This window comes from Seriola dumerili, unplaced genomic scaffold, assembly GCF_002260705.1.
Source record: "Seriola dumerili isolate Sdu_G_001 unplaced genomic scaffold, Sdu_1.0 BDQW01000302.1, whole genome shotgun sequence".
In the NCBI taxonomy this organism is placed as follows: Eukaryota; Metazoa; Chordata; class Actinopteri; order Carangiformes; family Carangidae; genus Seriola; species Seriola dumerili.
Window position 1 is genome coordinate 1006496 of NW_019174557.1, and position 22178 is coordinate 1028673.

Sequence of the window (22178 nt, forward strand, 5' to 3'; positions counted from 1 at the left end):
AATGAACTGGTGCCAATTGAGTATATTTTACTGTGTTTAAGTAAAACCAGTAGGCCCCTAAAAACCTAAAACTAAGCTACTCTGATCACACACACACACACACACACACACACACACACATACACACACACACACACACACACACACACACACACACACACACACACACACACACACACGGATGATAATCTCACTTTGCACTTTGTCTGTTTGCATATCTTTCTGGTAAATAGATGCCCCCAAGTGCCACATAATCATATCAGATATGATGTTTGCGTGGAACCAAAAGTTTCCAGATTAAGGTTGGAGGTGTTGTGAACATTTTAAGAGACGTGTGGTGAGAGAAGTAGCCGGATGGGAGGGTTGGAAAAATTTGGTGAGAGGACAGAGGGAGGGAGTATAAAAGGTCAGCTTTTAGGGGGGGGAGAGTCAGGCCAAGAAGAATTTGGTATAATCACACAGGATATTTTACTGCTTTGCAGGTAGGTACTGTCTGATTTTTTATAGTTTCATTACAGAATATTAAAATAATCCCCATTCATTGATAAAATGTGTTGATTTAGGGAATACTGACAGAGAATAAAGCTGATTTTGTGGAAATTACAATAACAGGTTGATTAAAGCAGAATTTGGTCATAATTTGGTAGTTCAGAATAATAAGACATGCTATTTTGGTTATTTGTCACATATTCAGGATGCAGAGAAATTCCCTGGTGAAGAATATATTTAATATTTATAATATATAATATTTATTTAATGTATAAAATTAAAACAACACCACTTCCAAAACATCAAAATAGTCACTGAATTAAAACAAACCATCCACTGCTGTTAAAAACCATTATACTAGCAGAAATAAAAAAACCCGGATAGTTGTGCTCACAGAGTGAAATGTCAGTTTTAAATGGAAAAAAGGATGTTGTTTACATGCTCTTTATTACCCTGCGACAGTTTAAGAACATCAACAAAACAGCGCATCTGATTTCACTTCATATAAATTATGCAGGGCTGCACTGAGGCCATGTTACAGATTCGGTGAGGGCAAATGAGGTAATGTATCTGCCTCTTTCTAGTAATGCGTTGCGTTTGAAAGCAGTGTTTTTTGGCTGCTGGTATATCATATCAAACAGGAGACATGCAATGCCGGAACACGAGGATAACACTGTTTGTGTAACTCACATGAGCTTCAAGTGATCAGGAGACTCTGATTGTTCTTTTATTTCAGTCTGTTTTTCTTTCAGAATCTGTTTTTTTTTTGATTCCTCAAATCAGTGTTTTGCAATATTTTTTATGACCCCTTTCTTCATGTCCTCAGATCATGGCTGACTTTGACATGGTTTTGAAGCACTGGGGTCCAGTGGAGGCAGACTACTCCGCCCATGGGAACCTGGTTCTGACCCGGTGAGTGGCTCTGAAAAGATAAGATTACTCGGTCAGGGAGGGTCAGGTTCACAGAGCCGTATTCAAGATTTTCAAAATACTGCAACACCCCCCCCCACCCCCCACTCCACCCCACCCCCAACCAATGACCTTAGTGTCCTCAGTGTTAGCTACGGCCTTGATGGTGTATGATCACCAAATGGAGAATCCCCTCATTTGTTTTTCTTCACAGTTTATTCACAGAGCACCCAGACACCCAGAAGCTGTTCCCCAAGTTTGCTGGCATTACCAAGGGTGAAATGGCTGGCAACACAGCTATTTCTGCCCATGGTGCTACTGTGCTAAAGAAACTTGGGGAGCTGCTGAAGGCCAAAGGCAACCATGCTACCATCCTCAAACCTCTGGCCAACACCCACGCCACCAAGCACAAGATCGCCATTAATAACTTCAAGGTGAGATTGTTGTACATGAGGGAATGTTTTAATATGTCGCCCATCTTTGTTTGATCCTTCCCCATATATATATTTTGTTTAACTAGAAGTTGCATCTGTTGTATCCTCCAACCTGATTTTAAAGCAGTTTGTGAAATTATTCTCTATCCTTTGCTCCACAGCTGATTACCGAGGTCATTATTAAAGTCATGGAGGAGAAGGCAGGACTGGATCCAGCCGGGCAGCAGGCCATGAGGAACGTAATGGCCGTTGTCATTGCTGACATTGAGGCCAACTACAAAGAGCTGGGCTTCAGTGGGTGAAGATTAATGTCACACAAGTCATGCTGGGCTCAGATGACAGACAAGAAGTTCCACACATGCAAGTGCTTTTTTGAAAATAAAAAGGTGTAATCCTCTATTTGAATCATCGTTTAAGAAATCTAACAAAGCATCAGCATAACTTACAGCCCCATATGTTATCATAGAGATGAAGATCTTAAAGAACATAGGAAGCTTCATAAATGTATCTTTTATTGCAGGGTTAATGTACTAGTTTGTCATAGATTATATAGGTTTCCTGCTGTGTAACATGGTTTGGAAGTAAATGTCAACATACTGTAAACCCTTATCATATATTACCAATAAAACTCTCTGTTGCTTGACTCTACTCATTACTTCTTTTCATTCCAAGTTTTATGAATTTCCATTTCTATTCCTATCCCATTACTCACCCCCTGTGCGCTCTATGCTAAGGGGCTGGAGTTATAAATCAGTGAAACTAACTGCTGGTCACGCTTTAAAAATAATAAAGTATGAGAGGAAGGACGTCTTTGATAAGATACTGTATGAGGTCTAAAAGTCAGTCCAGCACACTGTGAGGGTCAGGCAGTCCAGATAGGAATCAGGTCAAGAATAAAACTCTTCACATCATGTGCCTGGACACACTCATGCTCGCACATACTCTTACAAACAAACACACACAGACACAGACGCGTTTCAAAAAACTCTCACTTGAACGTTTCACCCACAGCAATGTCACCAACGACCTTCACACACAGTGTCACCTAATCCATGTTGACGTGACGGTGCAGAGCGGCCAGTATTTAGTCACAACAGCCGCGACTTAACCACTTTGCTTTGACTTCCTGCAAACTAATAACCCTCCCACTTTTCACAAATGAATCCTGCTTCTCTTTCCTCACCCTCACATTACTCTGGTGTCAGTGTCAAATCTCATTTCTGCATGGGTCACATGTATCATGCCTTAATTAAACCTCAACTCTACTTCTACATCTTTTTGGTGATATTATAATCCTATATGAAGCCATTCAGTGTGAGGTTAATCTGCACTTGTGACCCCTGAGAACAAACTAATGTCCACATCTGTCCAGTGAGATCTCATCACATGCTGCATGAGTCAGAGACATTTCCTTCACACACTGTTACATTTGACTGTATTTTACAGGAGAATGAATCCAGCGTTTCACAAGTAAAAATTAAATATTTGAAAAGGTAAAAATAAAAAAACGATAAACAAAAGAAAACACACAAAAAATACACGAAAGATCCGGTAGACCCCTCAGGTTGACCCTGGGAAACCAAAGCAGGGGTGAGAGGTTAGCCCGCTAATCAGACTGAACTGCCAATTCATGTTACTGTCGTTGTCATTCAAATGAAAGATTTGGGTGGCGATTCAGAGGTTTACAATCAAGCTACGAGTGAGGAAGGTCAAACATAATAATAGCCGTAATAGCAGTAATAATAATCACCTCTGGCAAGGAGCTTCTTATATTTTCAACCTCGTCTGTTTATTTGTCGGCAGGATTAAGCAGAAAATACTGAACCAGGAGCCTTTCTAGGTTTCATTATTGATTAATCTGACAATAATTTTCTCAATTAATCAATTGAACGTTTTGTCAATAAAATAAAAAAACACCCATTGTGATTTCCTAGAGCCTGAGGTTATGTCTTCAACTGTCACAAAGAAATTCAACTGATGATATTAAAGAGAATAAAAAAAGATGCAAATACACACGTGAGAGTATATGTCAGCAATTTTTAGTCATGGCAGGGCTCTAAGGACGGCAGTGTCAGTCAGTTGGTCCATTGCCTTGGTCCAGACTGAAATATCTCAACAAAAAGGGATTGCCATAAATTTGCACTTATTTAGTGAAGTATGTCAGCATCTACTTACTGGATTGGAACAGGTTTTGTACAGACATTCATGGAGACAAACTTCCATCCATTTATCCAGTCAAAATTTCTTTAGTCCAAAACTAATGAAATTCCTTTGTGTCTAGTGCGAATTAGTGCAATAACGTTAGCATGCTGGCTTCTTTATGCTTAAGTAAAGCCTCACAGAGCTGCTGGCATGGCTGTAGACTTTTAGTGTTGTTGCTTGATATGTGATTTATTGTGCTGGGCAGAGGACTGTGCATTACAGTTGATACTTCAGTAGAGGATAAATAAAAACCAGCAGGTGAGGATGATGATGATGCAGATATGACTGCAATACTCTCTGAGACCTCCCATAGCCTCTGAGCTATAAAGGTAGGTGCTGCATAAATCACAAAAATGTGTCAAAGGCACATTAGAGACAACTCAAATTTGAGTTTTTGTCTTTAAACAATAAGACACCCTGAGCACGTTTCAATAAGTGGAAAGAAGTACACTGAAGTATGCTGACTGCTCAAGTGTTACTGTAAAAGAGCCAAGAGAGCCAAAGATATTAGTGTTATCACTGACATTCCCCAGTCCCACTGTCTCCTTGTTGTCCTCCCAGTTTCTGACTCGATGCCACAACAGTGTTTGGTTAACTTTTATGATGGACAACTGCCATGATGATAACCTAACTATTAATAGTGTTGTTTGTGTGCATGCATTAGAGTGCAAATGCAGACATGACACTAGGCACAGTGCCTCTGGTCACACTCTGGGGGACACACACTTCTGCCTCTCCCCGCTCCTCCCAGAGCAGCTGGTTATTTGTCCATTCTGTGACAAACAGAGCATGTTTTTATGTTTAAAGAGTGGAAATGAGAAGGCATGATGTCATCTGCATCCTAGATTTTCAAAAATGAAATGAGAGTTTGATATTTGATATTTTTGTATCATTAAACTCACTTCTTAATTGACAACATAGCTGGACGACCAGGGCTTGTTGTCATTTGCTGTATATTAACACGGTTATTTTCTGGTATAAATCAATACATATCACAAACTGGTTAATGTAAATCTCATTTACAGTTATATTAATCAAACTGATCCCGAAAGTAATGAACTGTGTTCCACTGTTATGTGTCAAACAAAAACTGGAGTATTGTGCATGGAAGCAAAAAGTAATGGTCATATTTTCATTTCTACAAGCAATTGGATGCCTAATTTAATCACCACTGAATTCATGTTTTAAGTTCAATATCACTGAATTTAGAGCACTGAAATATTTCTTATCTGAATTTATGTGGTTTGAATTCCTCCCTTCAAAATTCTCAATAATCAATTTAAAGCTATGCAATTTTTTTCAGTATATGCTGTTTATATTTTCAGGGTTCATAAATTTAGACAAAAAAGATATTCAAGTTTCCAATATTCAAAATCGGTATTCAAATTGCTCAAATTCAATAAGCTCAGTTACAGTTGTTAAAATTCTCCCAGTCAAATTCAAAATATAATATTCAGATCTGAAAACCCAGGATACCAAGGACAAGCAATCCTGGGTTTTTAGAGCCAAATTGACCTTCCTAAATTTGAGCAGTTTGAATGTATATTTTGAATAGTGGAAATGTGAATTTCATCTTAATTGAAAAGCTTTGTTCAGATTGACATTGACCATTGAAACTGAAGAGAGCTGCCGAATAGCCCACTCTGTACCGGACAAGCCTCCTCCCTCAGTCTTGGTGCTCCAGGTCCTGCACAGTGATCAGCCATGCCGAGTCACCTGCTGAAGAAAAGGGGAAGGCAGAGGGCACACCAGCAGGCACACACACTACGGCACGTAATTTAGACAGATGGCTTTTGAAGTTATTAAATAATTTAGTGCTATACTGTAAATTAAGTGGAATAAAACTCAACATTAAGAATTCATTGGAAATTAAATTGCACAATTAAGTATCCCATTGCTTATAAGATCCAAATAATCAGCAACACATACTTTAAAACACCTGGCAGAATTCACTGCCAACGACCTACAGCTAATATTTTCATTATTCAAATGTTTTTGTTATACTGTTACACTAATTCAGTCATCCAAAGTTTCAATATATTAGTCATGTTTTTATTGATCACAGATGTTTTATTTTCTTGTATTGAAGTTTTGATGTTAAAAATGTCTCATTGATTTTCAAATGTCTGTCTACTGCACACACACAGGTGTTTACAGTGATTAGTGATTAGACCAACTAAATTAATAATAAACTATAAAGGTGTTAACTTGTCCCGCCCTCTCAGGTGTAACAAAGCAAACAGGAAAGTGAGGGAGATGTCAATCAAGCTCAGACTGTACACACCTACACAGTCCTAAGAAAAGGTCTAATCAGCGGAACTGATTAGAATCACCTGAGTGTACCAGGAGTTTAGAGTCTAATGACTCTGACTAATGAATTGTACAGAAAAAACTGAGACATTTATTGTTGCTATATGCTAATCAGTTAAAATGTTTTGTGAACAGTAATGAGAACTGTCAATAACTAAGCCGAGAGCTCAGTAATTGTGATTTATTATTATTTTATTTTAAAAGACACTTCAAAATGGTAGTATGGAATTAGGTTCTAGTTATAATGATGGTCACTTCAGCAAAAAAAAACAAACAAATGAACCCAGCAGCTAAAAGCCCAAGCAGAAACATGTAATGTAAAATGAATAACAAAGAAATACCATACTAATCCGATTGCTATGTGTCAACAGTTGCAGTACACCACTACGAATAAATATATACATGACAAAATCAGGGATGATCACAGCCACAGGAGCTAATCAAAGCTGGGCTGGTCGATGTCTGGAGGAAGGGTGCATCGAGTCAGGTTGGACAGGTAGAGAGCAGTAGCCATGGGAACAAGACCGGCTGCCACCTTAAGGATGGTCAGCAGCCTCTCTGCAGCATTGGTCACACCATCTGGAGTCTACAGGGGAGGAACATTACACAAGACCTCTTTTAAAGGAACAGAAAAAACACACAGTTGAAACAATTGGTGTTAAATTGTTCCCTAACAGCAGAAACTTTGAGCTACATAATCCAAAAATGCCCTAGAATAATTTACTATTGCATCACAGTCTTGTTCAGTGCTTTGCAGCAGTATATAACAACAATTTGTAATGATATAATTAAGTTAACACAACCTAGACATGCATAAGTGGCAGAAAATGGATAGATGGATTAACCAATTTAAAAAGATTAATTCATTCAAGTTCATTAAAGTGCTTTTGCTGAAATCGACTAGCTTGGCATCGCCAGACCAATTTGCATTTGCAAATGGGAAAATGAAACTCTCAGTGTATTTTCGATTCGAGTGACATTATCAACAGTCGCAGACCAAAATTCCACTAGACATAACTGAATAGATGTAGGTGTAGGTGTAGCACAGGCTCAGGACAGCTGGGAAATTCAACTTTTACCAAATTCTGTCAGTAGAATGGAAAACACATCTTCCTTATCAACAAACGCGGTGAGTGCAGTTGTTCGTTCATCTTTTAGAGAAAATGTACCATCCGGTTTGGTTAATACTGTCGTGATAGATTCAGCAGATCTCTCCACATCAGCGGCAGCCAGCTTGGTTTTTAACAAAAACGCTTCAGCAGCGCTCCTCCGTCAGTCATCGTATTTAAACCACCCCAGAGATAGATGTTTGAGACTTGCCCAATCTGTCTCAGGATGGAAGAAAACCTGTCTCTGCGAGAGCGAACACACATATTCTTGCAGATTGGTCTGGTTTCCAGGCAAAAAACACAAATGATGACGCAATAGCTAAGTCTCAATTCAAGGGCTGCATCCTTCGAAGGTGGGTTCAAAGACCGATTGCGTCACAGCTGTGCAACAAGGCTGTCCCATTTTCATGGCTCTTTCAAATGTTTCAAATGACATGCATCCTTAGTTTTCCTATCCCATGTTTCATTGCACGCCAGTGATGAATCATTACGGAGTCACAAAGTCAGAATAAGTCAGCAAATAAAACAGAGTCAAGGATAAATAGAAAATCTTCTGTAGATGAGATGTCTCATTTCAGTTCGGCCTTTGCGGTCGACGATGGTTACAAAGGCCTCATCTTCGTAGACTGCTTTCTTTGAAGGATATGACCCCTGAATTGAGACACGGCTAATGAGCCTTCTCCTATAGCCTCTGTAGCTAGCAGTGGGGACGGTGTTCACAACAGATCTGATGGTCCTGACTCAAACTCTACAAAAACACCCTGTTATTTGCATTTGTCAACAATCCCACTTTTAGTCTGTAGACGTCTAAGGTCTCACTACATCCTGCAATAAGGAACAAAAACATTATATAGCTGACATTATTAAGAGAAATCATTCAATAGCTAAAACCTAGTGCGCACTGTCAAGCCACATTTCACTGCTACATGTGTTTGTCTCTGAAATGACGTCTTAAATTTAAACCATCCTCAATGTTTGTTACAAGAGTTGATGCAAACCTGATCCTCTGCAAACAGCAGGGGGCAATGGAGTGATGCAGCCAGTTTTCTGACAGCATCCAGACGCTCTGTGGGGACTGAAGCGTTACGAGCTACAAAAGACAGAAAAATATGAATATATAAGAGGCCAGCCGGAGAGAGACACACAGAAAACGTCAAACTAAGACTTGGTAATTTTCCAAAAATATGAGGAAGAATAAGGTTTATAAATTGTAAAAAATGAGCCATCTTAGATCATTTTCTCTCCATTTCATCCTTTTACTGCTACTTTTTCCTCCTTCAGGATTGAAAACAAATACTTACAGGATTTAACTCATTGCCATACCATTAGTGACCATGAAGCAGACTTTTCCAAGGAAATATCCAGGGTCCAAATATTTCAGGGAAGCTTCTGCTGAGCGAAAACTATCACAAAACAAAATAATTAATGTCACAGTATCAATTACTATATTATGCTGCAACAATTTATTCATACTTGGATATCACAGTAATCATAATATGTAGACAAAGCGATGCTACAGAAGTCAGTAGCCCTTTTCTACATAATCATGAAACAGTCTTCCAGTTTAATACCAGAGTAAACATCTGTGGATGGGTTTTAAAGTCTGTGTTGGCAACAAGATAAAAGACTTGCCAGAGTAATCAAGAAATACTGGATAGTTCTAGATAGCAAAGAAGTGGATGTCATGCAGTTGAGTTTCTCTAATAATTCAATCACAGATGAGCTGTGGTTAATGTATATGGCTTTGCAAGAGGCTTGTTAACAAACAACACACAAGTAGAGTTACAATACAGAGCAGATATTTCGGGGTAAGGATTTGAGGGTTACCTGAGCTCTGAGGTCAGGTTGATGATGAACACCACCAGGTCTATTCTTGGACGACTCTCCTCGTTCTCCATGGGCAGAGGGAGACTCTTGGCTAGTCTCCTGATTGGTACAATAGACATGCTTGTTGTCAGGCTGAACATGGTCACTGATATGTACCAAACAGAGTCTGTAATGCTATGTTCACAGCAGTTGAGATGAATGGTAGAGATGGGAAAGATACGCATGTTTACAACTTGCAAGCGTTCATGTCATGACAACTCAAGAAGGTTGAACGAGCTTTAAAATACTGTACATTGACAATATTAGTATACAATGCACAGAAGGTAACTAATGCCGCTAGAGGTCTCTCATTGAAAACAATAAGAAAAGACGGAATTTGGTGACAATATGACAGAGCATGGGATTGTGGGAGTTGTTGTCTTCACCACCATTGCCATAATTTCAGTAAGCTTCTCTCGGTTAAGATTCCTTCAGTGACAATCATTCAGGAGGTTTTTACCAAGAGCTGAATTATCTGCAGAAGTCTGCTCCTCTCCAAAACAAAATGGACCAGGAGATCATAACTGGTAAAAACACTGAATAGAGCAGTTTCATATTAAAAGTCAGTGTTTCCTCAATGCTACGAGGGGTCACGCAGGGTCTTTGCTTGGACTGTTTCTCTGATAACTTAAGATCCACACATCTAATGACTAAAATCCTTCAACTGGTTAAAATACATAGTTGAAAACGACCAAGATCTAAAAAACGTATTGTAAAAATGTGTAAAAATGACCTTGATGAAAATTACAGCTTTCTTTAGGTTTGAAAATTATCGGAAACATTTGGGATAATGTAAGTACACCACTCAACAAAATATATAACATACAGTAGGTTTAGTGATTTTTAGATATTTTAATGTGGAAAAGTTACATATTATACCTTTAAGTACCAAGACGGACAGCGGATCTTTCAGCGTTTCCCGTTTGTATTTATCACTTGATGTGAACATCATTTACCAGTTGGAAACAGTTAATTACGATAACTCTAATATACAATGAACACAGTGGTGAACAGTCTCGAGTTAAAAAATTAATGCATGCAACATATGTTTGCTAATTATACAGAAGATATAAACTACAGAAAGAATGTAAAGAGACAATATGTTCACCAACTGTTGCATTATCAAAAGTCAATCGTTACTAAATAAAAGTGGTAAAGTTGTACTGGTTAAAAATAAATAATACAAAACAGAAATGCAGATGGTGTTTCCACTTGTGTGTCTAATGACAGTTTCCTGCGTCAGAGAGTTGACTTCAGCAGTTTAACAGGACGGAGCAATACTCACACATTCACGGTGACAGCGGTCTCCTCCACCAGAGTGTCTGCTAAATTCTGCTGAAACTGCTCCTCACTTTCCACCAGCTGGAGGAAAAAACACTCGGGGTCATCACAAAACCTGATGATAACACTACAATATTACTCACAGCCATAACAGAAGTACAAAAGTATGCTTTTGAATCTGTTTGATGCATTTTAAAACATGACCCAACACAGTAGTCTATATTTACTCATTTACAGAGCTTCTGTACAATTCCATAGTATTTACATTATGAGCAACTTATTTCTACCCCCCTGTATTTCAGAGAGAAATAATTTTTGATTTCATCTGACAGCATACACTTTAAATAAATATAATGTATTGATATAAATAGAAAAGTTGTCAGACATCACTTGGATCAGGTCCAAAAACACTGAAACATTGTACATACATTAACACATCAATAATGTAACACTCTGAAAGAAGCCACTTTTAAAATACATTTTCATTTGTCATATCTTCCATTGTTGGGTAAAATTTTGAAAGCAGTACATTTGACTATCTGTTACATTGTGGTATTGGACTCCACCACCGTAATGAAAATAATACACTGTTCACACTATATGTTAATGGATGGGAGTACAATTCTTCCTGCACTTCATGATGGCAACTTTCACTGCGTGTCACACAAATGTCCAGGGTCAAAATAGATTTTTGGCCAGTTTCATACATTTTGAAACATCTCTCGATTACAACAAGATACTATTCTTCTGTAACACACACCATATGATTAGGGCAGTGGTTCCCAACTTTTTCAACATCTGACAACTTCAAATAAAGCAATACACCCAGGTTGGTAACCACTTTATCACGGAACATATTGTTTTGAACTGCTGTGTCGGGGGTTAGCTTCGTGTTCAACGAACGTTTTTTAAATTTGAGTACATCATTTTGTCAGGTAGTATATACATTTAAGAGGACGGCAAGTACTATACATATGCTTTGTTTTGATAAAAGTAAAGTATCTATTCAGTCCAGAACAGTAAAATAGTTACATAACAGTTCACGGACAATCCTAAGTATAAGGTATAAGGATAAAGCAACACGATTTTTCCGCGTAAGTGTAATTGTAACCGTATAAAATGAAGACTGACCTAACTTAAGTGACTTTAAAACACAAATATTTATTCACACAGCGGTTAAGCTCTGCGGCGGTTCACAGTTAAAGCTAATGAAACACTGACTCACCAAGATGTTCGCTGTGTTCAAACCAGGCAGCTTACTGAAGGGTTTCAGCAACGACATCCTGATTTAAAAAATAAAACACTTAAAACAGTCTCGGTTTTGTCAACTTAATAAACACAGTGTGGAGACTCTGGTCAGGCCATCTTCACTCGCGCTTCTTTTCCGAATGTGCGTCTGACGTCATGACGTACTCACTTCATGACCGGTTATCTTCTGCCACCTACAGGCTGCTACGTGTCCTGCACCTCACTGGTCATGATTTGCCCCAAGCACAGACTGTACTTTGTCCGTAAAATGCTGTTATCAACTAAGTATATGCACTGAAAGTAATGTACTTAAAATACAAATTTGAGGTATGTTTTCATGCAACCTTCTACTTCTCCTCCGCAGAGGTGCCATAAATTTCATGATTCCTACTTCTAAAATGTTAGGATTTTCTGCCTGTCACGTTAATAGTTTTATTAATTAAATGTATTTTAAATTTTGAGGTTTGAACTGTTGGTTGGACAAAACAAGGTGAAGGTGGCAGTTTGGGCTCCCGGTAATTGTGATGTACTATTATCAGAATTTACAAACACATTCAAAGGGGGCACTTCTCTTCATCAAGTACCTTTACTTTTGATATTTTAAGTAGATTTTCCTGATAATACTTTTACTTAAGTAGCTTTTTCAATGCAGGACTTTTACTGAAAATAGTATTTTTACAGTGTGGTAATGGTACAGTATCTGAATACGTCCTCCAATACTGGTTCTTGATAACACAAGATTTCAATACAGCAGGTGTCTAAGGTAAGGACTCAGACTTTTGCTTTTGCTCTTCAGTATGGCAGGTAGGGGTACAAATCATCATGAGCCATGAATTCTACAATAAAATTAGCTTTCTGGTCTGATTGGGGCGTTACTTTTTTCATAAAGCAAACAGCTTTTTTTTTCCATGAATGTCATAAAAAAAACTCATTTTAGTACTAGTGATAAATGAGTCAACAGGCTACATAGAAAAGAACATATATGTATATATATATACCTTTTTGAAATATTTCTTTATATGTGTATGTACACTCAGTGGCTCCATTAGATAAACCTGTACAGTCTAATACAACCCAGTACAACAGCCCATCCAGAACATCTACCTTTATGAACCTCATAATGTTCAGCTTTTGGTGACATTGTGAGAAATGTGTAAATTTAATTATTTATTTCTGAGGTCAAGAGTTAAAGGAGATCCTATGATCCTATCTATTTACATACACAAGGGGGGTAGAATCTTACCACCTCATAACATATCACTCACGATGACCTCATTGTTAAAATATAATTTAACTAACCTCTGACAGTGTCAGAAAACTTTAAAATTATAGGCATCATTACAGTAGACTTTATAGAACGAAGAGTTGTATTATGTCACGTTATTCAAGTGTACCTAATAAAATGACAAATGAATGTGTCACAAATAATATATAATGCTTGTCTTGATCAAGCTGTATGCATAAACAGAAGACATTGTGTTTGAATGGAAGCAGAAAATTTTATTCACTCTATGGTGGCACAGGAAAGTAAATCCCTCCCTGTACATCCAGATTGTATCACAGCAAGCAGGACACAAGTCCCTGGGCCTTTAACTGTCAGTATGTAACTATGCACATCATCTATATGCCTTCATATGTCAGGAAATGAGTGGAAATATGTGGGGGCTTCTTTTAGGGGAACAATTAAGTTTATTTTAGGGCCTCACCATTGTATCATGAATTAAAGTCAGGCTCAAGGATGTGTATCAGATTTCCCAAATGAGATTGTTATGGCTTGAAGGCAGCAAATGAAAGACAAACATCAGTAGTGCCTTCAGTCACTCACAGCTCATTTCAAACATCACTGTGAGGGTTATGCCACATTAATGAGTCCCACCCGTATGAATAAATCCACAGCTACTGAAACCAATAATGGAACAGGATAACAGTAATAACACAAAATGTCCAACTAATGATAAAAAAATAACAGCACTTTGTGTGAGTAAAATAAAAACAGACTTTAAGCAGGGCTTTTGACTCTTCACTCAGTCACCTCTCATCACCGTCAACTGTACATAGATTGACAAGATGGCGTGAAAATATGACTGTACTGGTTCCAGGTCACTCTAGCCTCACAGTTTTATAAAAGTTGCTTTGCATGTTTCCTTGACTGCCACCGCTGAACCTGTTCATCCCCTTGTAAAGTTTTCACCATTCACCCCTGCTCTAATGTACATGTCCCAGTTCTAGCACACATACAAAGCCAACACACACACACACACCCGCACCAACTCACTCTCATCTCTCCATGCTCCTTTTACTAAACAATATATCCAAATCAAAGACTTTGGAGGCATCCCCTCCTGTTCATATCTCCCCAGACTCTCGCTCCTCGGAGCTGGAGCGTCGGTCCCGCTCAAACGACAGGGATCTTTCTCGTTCCCTTCCCCTGGCCGTGTCCGGGGAGGTGGACCTCTCCCTGTCCTCCCATTCTCCGTACTCCGCCCTGTCCTCACGGCATCCATCTGCCGCACCCTCTCTCCATCTCTCCTGGGACAACGAGCGCTCTCTGTCGCGGGTGTGCGTTGATCTCTCTCTAGAGGATCTGAGGAAAAACAACCAGCCACAGATTTACGAACAAACAAACAAAAAAAAAAACCAAACATGAAAAACACACATGGCATGAGACGAGGACATGATGCACTTTATTTTAGTTCAACAATTGTTTCTGAAATGTGGTCCACATGTAGAAAGACGATTCTTAATGTCTGCAAGTCAGACTAGCTGGGTGTAACCAGTGATAATTCAATTGGACATTTCATCATTAACAGTTTATTAAACAGCAACAAAAAATGCAATAACTTAGTAATTATTTATAATTTTGATATATATTTACTGGAAAAAAAAATTACTCTTGCATCAAGCAATGTAGCGCTTCAGCAACATTTAGTAGAATGTTTGCCAAGCAACATACAGATGCAGCATAACACAGGTGCAGTGGAAAGCATGTTTAAAGATTGGGGTTATTATTAACATTTATCTTGACATTGCCATTAACTGTGCAATTGTTGAAGTAGTGTTAGCACTCCTCTTTGTTGGTACAGTGGTGTTTGACTCTGGACAGGTTCATTTTTAAATTGCGCAGGGATATCGCTCCGGCTTCTTCTCTTGGAGTTTGGGTGCCAGTAAGATTGCAGAGACAGCAAGTCAAAATTCCAAAACAAAATCTGACATTTTGAAACACTTTGTTGAGCGCAGTAATACTGTTATAATGTGGTCACAGGTGGTTTTCACAGAGTATTTTACAGTGGCTTTGAATGTAAATCAAATCATAATGAAGGACTGGGACAAGACATTTTGTAAGATAATATCCCTACATTTCCACATCCAACATTAATAGCTATGGTTATACATTTAATTCTTGGATGGTTGTCAGTGGCTGTAACAACTTTTTGCTTGAAAACTGACTCGAATAAATAATCGATTACAGTACACACTATACCTTGATTGACTAACTCATTAATAGACTAAATGTTTCAGCACTTAATACATTTATAAATAACTGAACAGAGTCGTGCTTGAGCCAATTCCATTTTGCTTTGGATATCAGGTGAACTTCTTCACAAGTCAACAAAATTTAATTCAAACATTTACATCCGATGAGACTTCTGACTTCACCACTTGTTGTTTGTCAACTTCCTGTTGACTTTGCCTCCATTCACTAGGTCCATGTGTGCTGAATGTGAGGTGATGTGCTGATGTGTGATCATTGCTTACACGTTGTGAACTGTGTAGCTGAATGACCTATTTAAATTAGTTAAGGATGGGCACTTTCGCAGCAGTACTCCTGTCCTAATGATGCTGTATGTAGGTTTCAGTGAAGGATAAAAGCCTCACCTCTTCTTTTTGTGCCTGTGAGAGTGTGAGCGTGAGCGATGTCTGTCCTTGTGTCGGTGTTTCCTCTCTCTCTCTCGATCCCGCTCTCCACCTTCTTCTCTTGAACGAGAGGAGTGGTGGCGTCTTGAATGATGGGAAGATGAACTGCCTCCATCCCTAGATAAATAAATTATTACAAAAAGATAGATTTTTAGGTTTCAGTTTTTTTTTTTTTTTTTTAAACGTGAAAAAAAGATAGGTTGCACTGCTGTAAGCTAGAGATTCTCAGATAAAGCTTTAATGCTGAAGCAGAGGTGGTAATCTACTGTTATTACTTTGAGTATAACACTGAACAGCAGCCTCATCAAATCGAAAAAGTGTATTTAACCTGTGCTGTTACAATTCATGTTTACTTTATTACCAGTCACAAATATTTGAAAAATATATCTCACAATTTTTCCAATATATCAACAGTGCTTTATCACAACTGGCTTTGTATACCATTACATTCCTTGTGATAATACTGTGTAATGCTAAAACGACTTCACATAATACACTGTATTGTAAATAATATCATGGCACACAACTAACCCAACAATGGACGCTGACTCAAAATCCCTGCACAACAGCAAAACCACTACATGCCAACCTCGTGTGGAATATGTACAAATATTTAATGTCCGATAAGTTGTAAGTACACTTAACACACAGCTACAACACCATGCTGCACCACGAGTATGTTTATTGTGTGAAATTTTTGTTTCTTCATACATCTCTGACCAAGACAAACTAATCAAATCAGACATACCTGTAACGGTCTCCACTTCTAGATCTTGACCTAAGAAAAGGAGAAACCAGAAAGTTTCGGTCTTCAGATGACACATTTCTTCTGCATACGAAGTGTAAGGAAGAAAAAATTCTTACCTCCTACGTTCCCTCTCTCTTTCTCGTTCTCTCTCCCATTCTCGCTCTCGTTCCCGCTCTCTCTCGCGCTCCCGCTCCATCTCCCACTGTCGCTCCCTTTCATCTTCCCTCTCGCGTTCCTCTCGTCTTCTCACTCGCATTCGTTCTTGTTTCTCTATAACAGCTTTCTGGTTAAAAAGAAAAGTACAGCACAAGTGAAAAATACTTGTATGTGAACATACGCAAATGCAAATTTCTACTAAACGGATCAGTGCACTTCATGGGTCTTACTGATCAACAGTCATGCAGTATGTGTGTGCTCCAGTGCATCCCTTACCCTTAGCTTTTCAAGCTTCTCACGGATTTGAATGAAGCCAAGATGCAGTTTGCCCCCAAAGTGATCAGCTAGCCGACGATCATTGTCGTGGAGACCCAGGTAAGCCGAGCACACCTCGCACACCCGTAGTTTTTGTTGTTGAAAGCTGGATGCTGGCATCGAGTTTCTGTACACATCCTGCAGGAACAACGGTTTAAGCACAAAGGAGCAGGAATAAATTACACTAACAATTCAAACTTGTTTCGTGATGCAAGGCTCTGTTATGAAACATGGCAGACTTGGTATAGGATATTGTTGGAGGACAGCTTGTTACTCTGACCCAACTCAATGCACTCTTAACTCAAAATACACAAGTTATAGATGGTGAATTAATATATTTTCCTCTCTGATTCTATAATTTTCCAATTGTAAGAAGAGAGAGATGCAAGTATTTGACCAGGGGGGTATGGTAAAGTTTACCATGAACCAAATTCTAAAAATGCTTTGTAAACTATATTAAGCCTCCACTGAGAGAAACTTAATACCTCTGTTCTGGCAGGTTACACATAAGTAAAAACAATTGTATCTATTCTAACACTATAAACTTGTCCCAAAAAAAGCAATGATTCAATTTCTGACCTCTGCCTCTTTCTTTAAGGCCCGGGTCTTCTCCACCTTTTCCAGTAGCTGCTGGGCTTCATCTACGTTTCCTTCACCTCCAAGCTGCTCTGCCCGGGCCAGCAGCTTCCCAATCTCTTCGTTCAGCTCGTGGACACGTTCAGCCTTTTCATGGCAGAAGAAACAGAGACAAGTTAATGAGCACTAAGACATAAAGAATGTTACTTTCCACAGACTCTTGATCAACAGTTGGGGTCAATTTCCAATTTCAAAAGGACATTAATTATCATCTGTTAAGAACACAGCACTTAACAATAATACACCTGCACCTTGTCCTTGATTATAAATGATCAGATAGTGTATTATATACTTAATTATATTACTATGTACTGTATATTATACTTACTTTATATATATATACTATATGTATACTTATTATTCAAACATATACCATATACTTATAGAAATGGCTGCCACAGTTAGCACTTCTGGATTTCTTTCACACAAATATTTGCACAATTCAATTAGTCTACACTATAGTCTATGATACTGTAATGTATATACTGTATGTAGCTTTTTTTAATGTTACCTTTCTAATTTCTTTAATCGTATTTATTTGTTATTGAGTTCATTCAAATAGTTGTTTGCCTCTTTTTTTAACCTCCAAGCCTGTCTGTGTGCTGCTGTAATATATTAATTTCTCCTCTGGGAACAATGGATTCTTATTTTACAGTACGTTATTTTTATCTTAATCCAACTAACTGTGACAGCAGTGTGAGTTTTTCACCTTTGCAGCCACTTCAGCACTGATCTCATCCTGCGTCTCAGCAAGTCTTTTCTTGGCCAGCTCAGTCCTACGGTCACAGTCTGCAATAAAAGACTGAAGGTGTTCAGCAGCCTGAAAGAAAGCACATGGCATACATGGGTTTTTGTAAGTGTAAAATATACACTATGCCTTATGGCAGATAAAAAGAATATGTAGCTAAAACAATACTTTTATAGCCACAAAAAATCTGATGTAAATGCATATTTTTCTTCTCTTTTTGTAAAACTCTCTCAAACAACAAAATCTTTAGAATTTCATCTTACTTAAGATAGTAGAGTTCTTAACAGTGTTACAATATATTGAATGATCCACACATTACCGTTTAGTCTGTGCCTACTATGAAGTGCATACCAATAGAGTTTATCTGCTGTATTTATACTAATCACCGTCAGACACGTCTGCCCATTATTACACCACGCTTTCAACCATCCTTAAAATTAGACCTCCAACTTCTTAGGCAGTCAATCACAGCTCCACAGCACCACTTAAACCAAACTCTGATATTCTTGGAGATGAAACAATAACAATAACAAAGCCAGTGTGTGTCTCACTTATTCAAGTCAGGTCAATTTTATTTATATAGCTGAATATTATAATAAGTTTATCACAGACATATTCGCAATCTTTAAAGCATACGACACCATTGGTCCTTAGACTAGTAACTAGTCTGATGTGACCTGCTTCATAACATTAAATCCCCTCCCACAGTCAGCTGTTTAGGCAGGAAGCATCAGGACATCAGGGGAGGTGTTAGTGTGAATGTGATGGATGTCCACCCACGTCTAGGGTTTACATCACTGAGACAGCTTTCCTTTCAGTATGGTCTAAGGAGTGATTGTACTCACATCAAGTTCAAAAAAGTACTCCTGCTCCTTGGAGGCAATCTCGTAGTCTGCTCTTAGGGCCAGGTCATGGACTTTCATACACTCTCCCAGGTCCATTCTCTGCACGAATCAGACACCAATGCATTATGTTTTGTTGCTTTGTCACTTCACTCATCTTGAGATCTGTTGAGCTAATAACTCCTGAATGTTAAAATGCAGCCATATTCCTGAGCATTTTACATGGCATCACATTAGCCAGAAAGTATTGAGACAGCAGCACATATCTGTGTTGGCTTTGTACTTCAGCATATTGAATTTGAAATTAAATAGTGCTTTTGAGGTTCAACTGATGATTCTCAGATTTTATAAGCATGAACTGTGTGCAAACTGTAGCCTTATTAATTCAGCGGTTTGAGGGAACAGAAAGTAATTAGACAAGCTAAAAGTTACATTCAGTCCTAAACAGTCAAAATCTGGCTGAAGTCTATGATTCAAAAGATCAGCTGACATTTGGTACCATTCCTTGTGATGCTAGATAAGGCCTGTACTGCAGCTATACTCCGTTTTTTTTTCAGGGCATTTTGCCTTCAATTCAACCTGAAGACAGTGAAATATTTGGATGAAGGGCAGATGAAAAGTAACCTCTTAGTAGCTTTGTCTGTATATTTACAATTACTGGCTTGCAACATGGTCCTGAAATCATAATGTACACAAACAATTGTATAAAAGAGGTTGAATACAGTACTTTCACCATATAGTTGCTGTATCATTTCCAATGTGCTGGAGTGGACACAGAACCAATAAAATAAAATGTCTTTGCACTTTATGACTGCATGATACAAGATAATGCTCTCTGTGTACAGGAGTATATGTGTAAACATGATACTCACGGTGCCTGACAGAATGTCGTGAGGACATGAATCCAAAAGGTGACTTTTGCAGACCCGCTCATCTGTGAATTTGATTCTCTGCCGCATGGTGTCTCCTGTAAAAAGAAAACCAGAACAGTACACACACGAGTTAAGACGTTTAATCTCGTTTTAAGCGAGTCAGACACCGGGACTAAAACATGATACATACTAAATCACTGTTTCCCAGAGTCAGACTTGTAATGAATGCGTCATACATCTCTAACCTCACCAGTAAAGCTTAAAGTTAGCTGTGGATAGACTCAGATAAAATGACAACATCTGGTGGGAAGAAATGGAGCCACGAAGAAACGAGCACACTGACCGTGATCAAGTAAAATGTTAAAATATTAGCAAGATAGGTTTTATATGAGATATTCATAACACCGGAACTTGTCATGTAAACTCAAAGACAACAGGTAGCTAGCCGGCTGGCTATCCTCATGTGAGCTAGCTTGGTTTCTAAAGCATGCCTCCCTGTGTGGCAGACTGGTTAGCTCGCCCCGGCTAATGCTAGCAACAACTCAAAACTCCTGCCCTGGTTTTAATCAAACGCTGATCTCAACCAAGGCAAGCCGAGCTCACCGTCTCTCCCCGTCCCCATGAGCTGGTCCAGCATCGCTCGCATTTGCGCCTGGGCCGACATGTTTGTCTGGATGTTTAGCTAAATAACGCCGTGTGAGTCACTATTCGCCAGCTGCGGTCCTCACACACGCAGCCTCCTCAACTGCAGGCCTCGTCCGCGGCTCCTCCGCCACCACCACCGCGGACAACTTTTCCCACAAGGAGAAAAAGCCAGCGAGTCCCGCTGAGCCAGCGAGTTAGTTGTGTGTCTCGTCAGTACAATTTACTGGTTGTAGTACCACTTTACTAGCAGATAAATGTGACTTTATAACGTTGGACGGCTCCGGGTCGGTTGAGCAAGTCTGTTTGAAAACTGCTGGAGTCCGCTGGTCGAGTAGAGACAGCGGTGACTGAATACAGACAGGGCGTTTGGCTAGCCGGCTAAATTTATATCGAAATCAAACGCCAATTGTGCTGTAACATAGTCTCCGACTGTATTTCTAGCCAGTCAGATAGAAGTTGGCAAGTTTATTCAACGTCCTTTCTTCCGTCTCTCCACTTCCCGTCCGTGCGCGTCCATGCGGAGCGCGCCCCCGTTCCTCCGCCTCGAGGAAGTGCTGCAGTCGGCCTCGCGCGCTGGTCGGTGTCGTAACGTTACACCTCACTGTGAAGATAAAAAATTGAATAAATGAATATGAATTTTTACATAAATGTCTTGAATAACAAACATGATAGAGAGTGAATTGTGTTTCCAAAGCATGACACTTTTTTATAATATTATAACGATTTGGGCTGGCTTTAAAATACTCATATTTACATATAATTAGTTTAGACACACTTAAATTAGCTGATTAAATATTCACCATGTGCAAGTTTTTAATCGTAGAATGTGAACTTCTAATGAAACCCTCAAGTTCCCAGAAAAGAATAGTGAGATCATGACTTAAGTGTTCCCAGTTACAGTCCTGATCACACCAAAAGCGACAATTACTAATGTGGAAAATGGAAAATTACATTACATGAAATCTCATGGAGACTAATTGGTATACTATATGAGCATTTCTATCGGAGACATGTTTGATATATGGAATACACCAGGCAGCAACAGACAGTTCAGAAATGTTTTGTTTGAACTGTCACATTTACTGCACTAAATACTGTAATCAAGTTAAAGCAGTATACTAGAGATTTCACATCGGTTAAGCTTAAAATGGAGGTGTAGAAAATATTTAAATATAGACTATTTAATGTGATTTTTTAAAATTTAGAGATGGTAAGACTTAATTTATTAATTTTCACTGTGATTACTCTCAGTTATTTTGAGTAGTCTATATCAGTGATGATATCTTTCCTGGCTCCAACATTATTTTATTAAATGATTTAATTCGACACTTGAAATTAACTTAAACAAATGGACTTAAATATCATTAGTTGAAGATCCTGGCTTGTTAAACATATACACAATTTTTTATTTGAAAAATGAAAAAACAGCAGTTGGTGACATCATATGTACGAA

General features: G+C 38.6%; 3 protein-coding genes across 3 annotated transcripts; 1 reads left to right on the forward strand and 2 right to left on the reverse strand.

Moving 5' to 3' along the window:
• Positions 1–376: 376 nt before the first annotated feature.
• mb (myoglobin) lies at positions 377–2480 on the forward strand. The gene is made up of 4 exons (XM_022758659.1): positions 377–482; positions 1316–1401; positions 1613–1832; positions 1994–2480. The coding sequence occupies exons 2-4, from the start codon at positions 1319–1321 to the stop codon at positions 2132–2134; spliced, it is 444 nt and encodes a 147-aa protein (XP_022614380.1). The 5' UTR covers positions 377–482; positions 1316–1318; the 3' UTR covers positions 2135–2480.
• Positions 2481–6350: 3870 nt separating this feature from the next.
• On the reverse strand, positions 6351–11975 carry cenpm (centromere protein M). Its single transcript, XM_022758674.1, has 6 exons — positions 11826–11975; positions 10605–10681; positions 9281–9379; positions 8777–8856; positions 8452–8543; positions 6351–6930 (listed from the first exon to the last, which is right to left on the reverse strand). The coding sequence occupies exons 1-6, from the start codon at positions 11880–11882 to the stop codon at positions 6781–6783; spliced, it is 555 nt and encodes a 184-aa protein (XP_022614395.1). The 5' UTR covers positions 11883–11975; the 3' UTR covers positions 6351–6780.
• Positions 11976–13226: 1251 nt separating this feature from the next.
• Positions 13227–21278, reverse strand: LOC111231506 (putative RNA-binding protein Luc7-like 1). Its single transcript, XM_022758615.1, has 10 exons — positions 20684–21278; positions 20081–20175; positions 19212–19310; positions 18328–18438; positions 17562–17705; positions 16944–17120; positions 16628–16794; positions 16512–16541; positions 15725–15880; positions 13227–14432 (listed from the first exon to the last, which is right to left on the reverse strand). Exons 1-10 carry the CDS (start codon positions 20742–20744, stop codon positions 14195–14197), a joined length of 1278 nt encoding a protein of 425 aa, XP_022614336.1. The 5' UTR covers positions 20745–21278; the 3' UTR covers positions 13227–14194.
• Between the last annotated feature and the right edge of the window lie 900 nt (positions 21279–22178).